We start from the raw sequence: 12,015 nt of genomic DNA, 5'->3' as shown, positions 1-12,015 counted from the left end.
GAGACAGCCACGAATGCTGACAACAGATAAACGTGGCGAAGTATGAAAAGAAACGTGAAGACAGCTTGATGATGATTGGATTATATAGAGTGAATTTGAATTCGTGAGAGACTGAGTTCTGGACAATTGTATAGTTCTGCCACGGTACTGTAACAGATAATTATGTAACGACGATAATATAATACAATATAAATGATAACGAAGTAATTAGTTTCAAGTGAAATGATTAAGTGGGAAATTTCGATCGGACGGTAGCGATCGTGTTGCGTTTATCGTATCGTCCGAGCTTTGCTGCAAGTTGATTGTAATTAGTTATTAAATATATCACTGATGTTTATTATGATTATTAAACAAATTCTTAAGATTATTATTATTATATTATATTATATTATTATTAATATTATTATCATTATTATTGTGAGCGTCACGTTAATATTATGTTATTGTTTTTATTGTGTGTTGTTTTATATGTACCTATCAGCCTATAATAATAACATTATTACAGTAATCTATATACGCGCACACACAGTCACAGTAGAGGAACGGAAAAAATAAGTAAATAGACGTTATTATCTTTGTCCGCTCTAAATACTGACTTGAGTTTTCGATCTATAAATTTACTACAGCATCCAATTTGAAAAGAAATTTCCTATCTGTTAAGATATAAATAAAAATTTATGTTTCTTAATTCATTGAAAATTTCATAACGCTTAAAATTGTAGTAATCTTTGATCGATAATTTGGAAAATGAATAATACATAAATAAAATTATGTATTGTGTAATCAAGGCGCGGGAAAAGGGAAGTGGGATGCTTGAAAGATAGCACCGTTTTATTTAAAAAAAATTGTTTTTATATAGAGATGTTTTAAATATTTTGTGACTTAATTGCTAAAATATTTTTCTGTTATTTTTTTTATAGGCGATGACAAAACTGTAATACATCAAATTATTTCTTACACGAAATTAATATAAAAATGATGATTGTGTCATTTATGTTGTGCAGTATTGTTCTTCATGCAGTAAAAAAATGCTAGCTCATCTTTGATTTGCTACTTCATATCGTATTATATATTATTATGCGCCATATTTGTAAATTATATGCGTAAATATTATTTAATGTTCCGTTTAAACATCTCCATTCTTATATCACATATGACAAAAACATATAACGAAATATTACAAATAAATCGTCATGTTTTTTTTATTAAATTAATTATGTTCAACCCACTATGCACGCAAAAATAATGAAGAAAAATATTTTTGCAATCCTTTTACAATGCATTTTAACAGATATGCATACTTAAAATATAATGTATAAATTTTTTTTATATAAGATAGAAATCTTTTATTATATGTTTGAAATTATTATGATTTTTCAAAACTTATGAAAAAGTACTATATAGTTTATTTAAAAGTATTACAAAAATCAAGATATTACAAAGTTTAACTTAATTTTATATAATATTTTGATATTATGCAAGTTGCATATTTTTTTCTTTACATAATGTATTAGCAATGCATTTGATCTTTGTTCCCATATTGATTATTTCTGCAATAAAATGTCATTTTTGCTAATTTAACTTTTTACACATTTTTGCTCTAAATGCTAATTATGGTCAAAAATATTAGAATGACGTATAAGAATTAAATTAATTATTCGATATTTTAATATATCAAAGCTTAATATTTTTTTACAATTTTTTTTTCTAATGAAATTATTTTGGAAAATTACGTTGTACCTTATTTAATATTTAATATGTTTAACAAAATGCTATTTATAAAAAAAATTTTAATTGATTTGACTTTTTAAAAGTTTAATGATTATTGTGTTGAAAAAAATATTTAAATGACTTTATAATTATACTTTAATAATATAATTAGAATTCGAAAAAATATGAAGTGCAGAAGTGCAAATTATTTCCGTTATTCTTAAATATGCTTAAATATGCATTTTCAACTTTTTCCATTCCTGCATTCACGTTTTAATTATATTTGTACGATACTAAGATATGTCCGTAAGATAGAAATAATATGCTACTTGTAAATAAAAATCACAAGAATATTCCTGTATCGAAGTGCAATAATAAAATATGTTATATTAGTGCCAAAGTAATTGCAGAGAGAAAAGCATGAAGTTCCTTCCGTACAAAAGTACAGTAATTGATATTTTTTTATTTTTTTAAATATATTCAACGAAACGAATAGATACTTCTGTTATATTCAAATTATGTATAACATTTTTATAATTTTATAATAATTTTAAGTTAAAAGTATTCGAGAATATATATTTTATACGAGAGAATATATGTTTATATTCTAAAAATTCTTTGTATATGATTAAAAAATTAATTGTACAATAGAGATATGCATAAGATTCTACTCAAAATTACAAATTCGTATTATGTCTAATGTATGTTATTAATGGAAATGCATACCTTAGTTACAAATATTTTGTCTTTTTCTGATGTATAAGAATATTATAAAAGTGATGGTATTGCATTAAAATTATTCAAATTATTTTGAATAATTATTAAATTATTTTCGACGATTTAGAAACCGTATATTTAATTAATTATGACATAGACTTATATAAATTTTATGAGATAGCTAAATTATTACACAAAATAGATATTTAGGCTTTGATAAAACATGATATTATTATAATATTATATCCTTTATTTGTTATAATACATTTTATAAAATATATCAAGAAGGATCTCTAATAAAAATCGATCGGTAAGTATTAAATGTATAATATAACATTATTTGTATTTTGTGAATTATTTCTGATTATATATTTAATTAAAATATCACAAGAGTATAATAGATTAACTGTAACAAATATATCATAATTAAATATAATAATGTAGAGATATAACAATACAATACAGTATATAATATGAAAATATAATAATATTCAGAAAATTTTGATAGAAACTTGTTTATATATAAGATAAATTATCAATTTATGTAGATAAATATTAGTAGGAAAAATTGACCCTATCAGTTAGTTTGTTAAAATAAAAAAGTGTTTAAATAATTAATTGATTAAATGTAATAATCATATATATATATATACATACATATATATATATATATATATATATATATATATATATATATATATATATATAAGAAATATAGTGACATTGATTGTTTTTTAAATAATCATTTTTAATTTGAGATTGTTAGTATAATTAATAAGATTGTTAAAACATATTTTTTAATGCAATGAATGTAATAATTTTGAAAGCATATAATATACAAAGTAAAGTTTAATGAAAGTGAAACAAGATGAAGAAATTTCCTTATTGCGAATTGTGTATGTATTATTGAAAAAATGGAGCGTCCAATTTTCCAATAAAAAAAATTAGATTCCATCCAAATCACTTGATGTTTTTCTGGCATAACGGTCGAGCTCTTCAAAATTTCACTTTTCTATGCAAAAAAATTAGAAGCTTCACACTTTTCTAATTCTGTTGTAGCCTCAGTCCCATTTTCAGTTGTATGTGATGTGACGAGTAATAATGTGGCGTTTAAATACAAGATTAATTAAAATTTTTTATGCTTAAAAATAAGAATATCTTGTCAATTAATTATTTGTGATCAATGTGACATGTGTGAATAATATAGTAAAATTATCATATGTACATATATATCAGCATGTATATATATGTTTATGTCAGTATAAAAAGATTACAACTTTAATTCAATTCTATAAAGACTTATTCACAAAGAGATATAATAGAAATTTTATACATGTAATGAAAAATCTAATTCTTTCATTATCGCACTGAATATTATATAAATTAAATAAATTTTCTTATTTTTTTTTAATAAATGTTTAAATAATTTCAGAATAATGCATTGATTATCGAAAAGTGTAAATGATAATTATATTTAAATATTTTTTTAATATATTTGAACTATTAGACGCATTCAAAATTGCAATCGCTTAAATAGCTAATAATGGTTCATTGGATTTAAAGGTAAGAATTAATTATGTTTGATTTAACTAGTAAGCGATTATACGCATCCATTGATCTTAAAAGATCAATGTAGAGTGGTTAAATAAATTATAAATATATGTATAGTTATTTTAATTTACAAAATATGAAAAACATTTATTACTATAAAAAGCTTAAAAAATAAATATTAATGTTATATTAAATAATTTCATCAAATTTATATAATTTAACAATTATTTACAAGTATTTTATATAAAAATTTGTTTAGTATTATTTTGTTATTAATCTGAAAAGCACTTTAATTTATTTCCAAATGCAATATTTTTTTATGTTTTTCGATTTGTATGTGTGACTAATTTATATCTATAGTTTTTACCAATTTCTTCACATTTATGTTTAAGATATTATTCGATATTTTGCGCTTGTACTGTTAGTTTAATTTGAGACGTATCTTCTAATTACTGCAATGAAAGTCCAATTGTTTTTTGTCTTTAATTACGTCATCTGACATACGAAGGTTAGAACAACCTTCTATCTATTTGTCACGAGCCTCAAGCGCACGATGTTTTCTTTGTCTTTTTTTCTTGAGAATTGTGTCTCACAATGACAATCTCCATTATCTCTAAGCTATGTAATTATGACGTAGTGATTGTTTTGCTACGAATAATCGAATATGCGCAATACTTCTAAGCAACTTCAGATAAACTAGTTATTACCCTCCAATATAATTCTATAGAAATGATTTGTATAACTAAACGCAAAATTATTTTGAAAAATATAGAATATTACAAAGTAGCTATTCTCACTCAAGTCTCTACACAAGCGGACCAATAAATATTTCATGATGATACATGTACGCATTAATTCCACCGATTTGCATTAATTAGCAGAATGAAATTCGAATGAATTTCTTTGTACGATAGCCATGCCGAGAGACAATTTCTATTATTCGAATAGAAGTTACGATCTGCAACATTGTCCAGAAAATGACCAATAAGAAATCTCAGGGTCCTGTCCTAATAAAAGGTTGACGGAACGTTCTTCTCTCTTGGCAATTCAATGGAGTCAGGTCTAACGGCAAGAAAAATATCCGCCCCTCGCGCTATCTCTTATTCGGCGCCAACTTGGTACAACTACCAGGAGCCAGACGGTCGAGGAGAGGTAGAGACCCGACCTATCTGTAGCTCAGTTTTGTCGTTCCACTCAAATTGAATTCCACGTTACGAGTTGTTACTCGCACGCCGACTTTTCCATTCCCTGAGGGATTAGCGCGAACCTCGGCTTTGCCGTATTCGACGTGTCACGTGAAAGTACGGAAGGATAAAAGTTTTTCGACGCGAAAAAAAGGAAAGAAAGAAAAAGATAATCTCAAGTTCTCACGCCTCTTTGGTACTCACCACGACTTGATGCAGTTTTGCCATTTCGTCCGGATTGCGCGTTAGTCTGGAAAAGCAATTTTCCGCCTGGATTATAAAGCGAGAGAAAGTAGAAGATATATTGCGGCATTTTTGCGACATGGCTTGATGGAATTTTTGAGGTTGCAGGGAAGTGTGATATATTTTGCATTGTTTATGCATCTCTGCTGCGATGACTATGGTGTATACTTTAAAAAGCCTTCTATTATATAATTTGCATAATTATTTTATACATTTTGCCACTTGTTTCAATAATGCAAAAATATCTTAAAATGTTTTTGCTAATTTCATCAATTCTGCAAAAATATCTTCAATATTTGCATTTTAAAATTATTTGTTAAGATAAAATTTTTAAATAACATATTATTTTATCAACTATAAGCATATAATATTTCTATATGTCTAAGAGGGGACTTTAATAAACCGTGTTAATATTTTTAAAAATTCATTAGAAACAAATTCCTGCCTATTATAAATATAATGGAATATTTTCCAATTTACCTTATATTTGTATATATACAATGTACAAATAATTCAATACTAAAAAACATAATTTAAAACAAAAAATGAAAACTGTCAAATCTTTTTATTTGATTGAGACTACAAAGAACTACAATTTTTACGGCGAAGAAGACAAAGCAAAAAGAAATAACGAAGTATAAGGGCATTGCCGTTTCCTTTCGGTAACGTTTTACTATTACTTAAGTTTCGCTCACTCGCGTATTGGGGCTGGCAATTCCATTAGGAGATAGACGATTGTCTGGAAGAAAGGCAGAGGGAAAGAATAATTCGACTGTATCTCAAATTCCGGTCGAACGAATAACGAGTTCAATTGAGATGTTGCCGAACGTCTCAATTGCTCTCCAGTTTTTCGTCTCTGGCCGACTGGTCAAGGGGTTACGATGGGCGCTTCGTAGCTTTATTACCACTTGTAAATTAATACTCGGTTGTGTAAATAAAATTTATATGAACATGTCGTTTTTGTTAATTTCCGTGATGATTGCTATTGGAAAATTCAAAATGTAATCTCGACAAGAGAAACGTAAAACGTAAAAAATGTGCTAATAAAAAATAGATGGAGGATTGCATTCAGAAAAACAAGAAACATGTGTAGAGATATATTCTATATATATATATATATATATATATATATGTTGTGCACTTCAAAATAATTTTTTGGAATAATTTAATAATGAATATTTATTCTATATATATATATATATATATATTATACTATATATATATATATATATACTATATATATATATATATATATATATAGAATAAATATTCATTATTACACTATTCCAAAAAATTATTTTGAAATGCACAACATTTTTAGTTATTATTTTCAGAGATCGACTGAAGAAAATTTTATACTTTCTCTATGGTGCAACGTTTCAAATTCTCTACACATGTTTCTTGTTTTTCTGAATGCAATCCTCCATCTATTTTTTAGTCTATATATATAGTATATATATATATATATATATATATATACATATTTATATTTATGTGTATTACATAAACATACAACTTAATCTTGGATAATACATATTTGAATAAAATATAAATTACAAAAAATAGTATTTAACTGTATATTACATATAGAAATTTTATAAATAAGATATAAAATTATGTCAGCATTACTAATGCTGACTAATAAATAGAAAAATGCACTATTTGATAGAACGCATAATGAGGATGAAGAATTTAATGAATTTTCGTTGACACCTGCCGTTGCGTGACTCGCGTGAAATGAAGACGGAAGGTCGTTAATGAAAAGAAGAATCGGCTAGCTCTTTAAATTCCTATATTGCACAGCATTTGCATGTATATTATCCAGGATTTATGACCAGGAACGCGCGATTACTGCTCGGTTATCGATTAACCGTTTATGCTTCCTTAAAATACACCTCGCAACATTCTTAGTCGTCTTCGCCAAGTCTTCTAAGACATTAGGAGGCTTTCGAAGCCTTCGACAACATAAAGACCGGAATCTGCCTCTTCTTTCCTGCCGTAGCGCGCATGGTATGATCGTCTCTGCGCATCTCTCAACATAGCTGAATGTCGCAAGTGGGTCTATTCTTAGAAGGGATCGCACAAAACATGGGTATTTACAATGTAGGTGTATCGCATTTAAAAATATTGGCTTTAATATATAGTTACCATCATGGCTATAGAGACGCCTGCGCGCCGTCGAGAGGATTATAGTGGGGGTAAAAAGCTATTTAATACGTTTCGGCGCATAAATTGCCAAGTATATGGGGCATTATGGGGTGGGACGAGACCGTCGTTGTCCATTGGCCTTTCTTGCCGAAGCAAGAATCGTCTTCGTCATGGCCACCATGTTGACTGCCGCTGAAATGTGGAACTTCATTCTCCTACCACATACCGCCTCACGATTCTCGCTCTTCTTGTTCCTTCTGTCTTCGTCTTTACTTTGTAGCTACGTGTGAACGAAATTGTCTCTCTCGTTTCACTTCTCTCAAGAAGAAATATTTTTAAGATCGCCCGAAATAGAAAATTTTTACGGTCTCTTATGTAGTTACTTTTTATCTTTTATTGCTTTTCTGCACAATATAGATATTGATACAGAACAATTTGCATTTAAAGTGCATTTAGAATTTATATAGAGTGAATAGAATATGTATATTTTATTAGAATATGTATATTTCTCTATATAAATATAGCAATAATTTATAATAATATAATATAATATTTTAATTTAATTTATTGCATATCAGCAAGTTACACTGAGATATATAAATAATTTGATATACAAAAGATAGACATCAGCAAAGCTGCTGCTTATGAAACTTATCAGAAAATATAAGAAGAGATGAGATAAGAATAAGAAGAGATGATTGCTAACATATGTTCTTGCAATAATATAATTAATAATAAAATAGTAAAATAATACTTGTATGCGTAATAGAATATAATAATTTTTAATTTTAGTCAAGAGATTAAAATTCTTTATATCATTCTCACATATTATCTATTGAATGTAAATGATATGTAATACTTATTTTAATTAGAGAAAATTATAATAATAATGGAATAAAATGGTAAAAGCTGTTATATATTCTTCAAACTTTTCCGCATTTTATGCAACATTGTTCTACTATCTTTTCCAGTTCTATACGAGTTTCAGAAGTATATGCCGCGAAAGATGTCCCCCAGATTCCAGGAAGTTCGCCGCGACCCGTCCAATTTATTTACTCGTCCCGCAAAATCCCATGCTCTGATTGGTTAGCCGAGGTCCGCGGCATAAACTCGAACTCGTCGTCTTTGCTAAGTGTGGTATGGTGAGGTTCTTCATATTAGACTTTTTCGTATTCGTTCGGCGCATTTAACCGGGTATTTTATGCTTCACGTATGGAGGACCGTCTCCCTCATGGCCGGCTCCCATCGCGAACGGATAATATCGCCAAGCACACGGTCAGTGCCGTCATTTTACGATTTTATTATATCGTCGCATCCCCGTCCGTGAAGAGTGAAGAGAAGGAGGAGCTTTTAACCTGCTCTTCGGTACCCTCGCCTTAATTGGGATTAATATGGACGACGATCGCGACATGTCTCGATGTGCGCATAGTTGCTTCAGTTGGTGCTTAAAGTTTCTTCACATTTTAATCCGAAACCGGCCTTGCTACCGAGCTAACATCAAATTAGCATTTTCCCGCAGTCTACATAGATATATCGTTTGTAATCGAGGAATATTTCACAACATCAAAAATTTCTATGGATGATCAATTCATTTTTAATGAAATGTTCGCTCTTTTCCTGTATGTTATATTTGGAATTTACGTGGAATTTACGTGTTGATGAACAATTTTATTCAGAATAATTAATAATGTTTTTCATAAAAAGTCAAAGTCAAAATTATATATTTATACATCACTAGTCTATTTAATAAAAATTGAATCTTGAAATATAAATTTTACAACTCAGTAAACGTAGTTGAACAACGCGTTTATTTTTCAACAACGAATTGCCAACGATAAGTTTAAATAGGAATTGAATTCAAAACTGTATAATGAGGTAGATAACAAAACAAGTTGGTTTCTTTTCTGTTTTTTTTTCTGTTCTTTTCTGCTTTAAATATATTGGCACTCTTTTTACAATTTTTTTATATTATCTTTAAAATAAAATGTATCATCATTATATAGACTTATATAGATGTATTTAATTCATATTATCTATGATGAATCAATCTGCAATATCAAATCAAAATTCGATTTGGTCATTAGTTTCGCCAAGGAAAAACTGCGAAGATCATTCGCAATGACGGCAAAGTCTCATCTCCTGTCATTCACGGCCAGCGACTGGTAGATGCAACCGATTGCGAGATAGATCAGGAAAAAGTGTGGGAGGAACGGCATGGTTCTTGTTGGATAGCGGAGGGCGCCACCGCACAGTGGCAAGAAACCGCATGTTGGCAGAAAATTTTCCTCTTTGTCTTCATTTCGCAGTGTCTCTTGCTCTCTCAACAACCCTCTCCTCTAGATTCTAGCTGCGACGATAGGCAGAGACGCTATCTCCTCTCTCCTTTTCAAGCTGTTTTTCTCTTTCCTTGCTGTCGCCTCTCCACTTCTTTCGTTTCCTTTCCTTCCCTTGCTACTAGCTCTCCTCTTCTAGCCGCGCCCATGTCGATGACGCGATCACCACGGCGTGTACCAATACAAACTTTTCTTTAATCTGCGATGAGTTTCTAGGCTCATTGACACTCGTCTTTGTTGGTCTCATCCTCGAATTTAAACAACATCCTTCTAATGGGGAGGAAAAAGGAGAGAAAATAAGAGAACAAGGAGGGATAAGGAGAATAAGGGAACAAATAGTAGAAAAAGAACGATTATTAACGCCACCCTCTTTTTTTTTACCGAGTAAGCAAGAAGTTTATGTCTACCATTTCATTTTTTTGTCCTTCTCGAGCTCTTTCTTGTTATCAACAACTACAAGAATGCAACCATATCTCTCCTACGCGCTCTTTCCCGGGTCTTGTCTCTCTTCCGGCCATCTTTCTCTGGCGTGGTCGAGCTGCTAGTCGGAGAGGGAGAATCAGGAGGGGGATTTCGAGGTGGCACCACCACAGTCTCTCTCTCTCACCTCTCTCTGACGTTTCTAGTCTCCCATGGACGGCGGGGTGAGAGAACCAGGGCGCGGTTCCGTGGGGTAGCGCACCAGAGAGCGAGAGAGTGGCGAAGAGAGGGGAGAGGGTGTTCGCAAAGTGTCCCTAAAACTTTTACAATCGCTCGGCTCGGCTCGCTCGCTCTCGCGCTCTCGCTAGGGCTATGCTTGATGGCGTATCTTCCAATGTGAGTTGCCCATAATACTAAGATGTACGGCTGCGCCGGTAGGGGTCCCGCTTGGTCTCTCACTCACTTACTACCTTATAGTATAGCAAAGCCAAAGGCGTATAGTGTGTCGAACGCCGAACGTACGGACGTTTCAACGCGTTTGCCGGTCATATTCGTCCGGCATTTCGGTCTAGTTCGCGAGATATTCGCGAAAGAGAATCGGCCATATCGTTCGTTGTCTCGCCGAAACGTCGTTCATTTCGGCCCGCCGGTTGTCGCTTCGCCGGAGACAATTCGGAGGAGCTCGCGTCGTCATACATCAGTCGATATGATAATTAAGTGTTACGTTCTCTCGAGAATCGCGCTGTCGCGCTGTCTCGCGAAATAGAATATTCGATATAAGTGAGTGCGAAACCACCGGTCGACCACGCTCAAAGTTGCTACTCCATTGCTCCATTGCCATAGATTTTCCTTCCGTCAGTGATGTGCGCCGAGAGTTACCACGGTAACCGTGACGTGTCGGTAAAGCGGTTGATGATCGCGATGATCAAGCTTCGTAACGTATCTGTCAGAATCTCACGTGATGTTGAGTGCGTAGCGTGCCATGATGTTCGCCAGCACCGCCGGCGGATCCGACAACCGCCAATTATCATGGTAAGCACCATAGCAAGCTATCACGTGCGAAGATAATTATACTTTGACGTTGACCGAGGTAGTACGTAAATAATCATGCATCTTAGAATAAATCCCTCTGAATTATCTACCATGTCTATTTGTAAACATTTGATGTTATTATTCGAAAATTTCTCGAATTTTTTAACAAAAATTCTATTATTTATAATAAATACTATACTAATTATCTTTAGCTTTACGATATATTTATTTTTGTAGCTTTAAACCAAATTTCGTTCTTTCAACGTAAAATTGTACATATATTTTTAGAAATGGCAGAAGCTTATTAGACATTTTTGACATAATTAAATCATATTATATTATATCAACGTAATCTGGGCTGTTAAATTTATACATATATTTTTTTCTAAAAATTTCATGAAATGTGATAATTATTAATGCAACTTTATAATTAATCAATGATTATTTAAAATAATATACTTTAAATAGTTTAAATGACATTTGAAATAATGATGAAACATAATGAATTTATTAAGAAAATTGCTAATCTAAATAATAAAAACCAATAATCTATTTGTCGATACGCGATGAACAAAATAAACAAATCTTGTCATTCGAGTAATCAATTAGAAGATATTTTTTCACCGATGAGGTCCAGAGCGGAGGATAAGATCCTGAGAACGAAAGGAGAAACCAGT

General features: G+C 30.8%; 1 protein-coding gene across 1 annotated transcript in view; it reads left to right on the top strand.

Annotated features, from left to right (window-relative positions):
- Positions 1-10,516: 10,516 nt before the first annotated feature.
- LOC105428446 (uncharacterized) overlaps positions 10,517-12,015 on the top strand; it is a 150,834-nt gene continuing 149,335 nt past the window's right edge. The window contains exons 1-2 of the mRNA XM_011640780.3: positions 10,517-10,702; positions 11,150-11,338. Coding sequence (XP_011639082.1) covers positions 10,679-10,702; positions 11,150-11,338 — 213 coding nt within the window. The 5' untranslated portion in view covers positions 10,517-10,678. The remainder of the gene's footprint in view (positions 10,703-11,149; positions 11,339-12,015) is intronic.

This window comes from Pogonomyrmex barbatus, unplaced genomic scaffold, assembly GCF_055798465.1.
Source record: "Pogonomyrmex barbatus isolate J1 unplaced genomic scaffold, ASM5579846v1 scaffold2, whole genome shotgun sequence".
Taxonomy (NCBI): domain Eukaryota; kingdom Metazoa; phylum Arthropoda; class Insecta; order Hymenoptera; family Formicidae; genus Pogonomyrmex; species Pogonomyrmex barbatus.
Note: the sequence above shows the minus strand (reverse complement) of the source record. Positions and strands in the feature narration are given on the sequence as shown.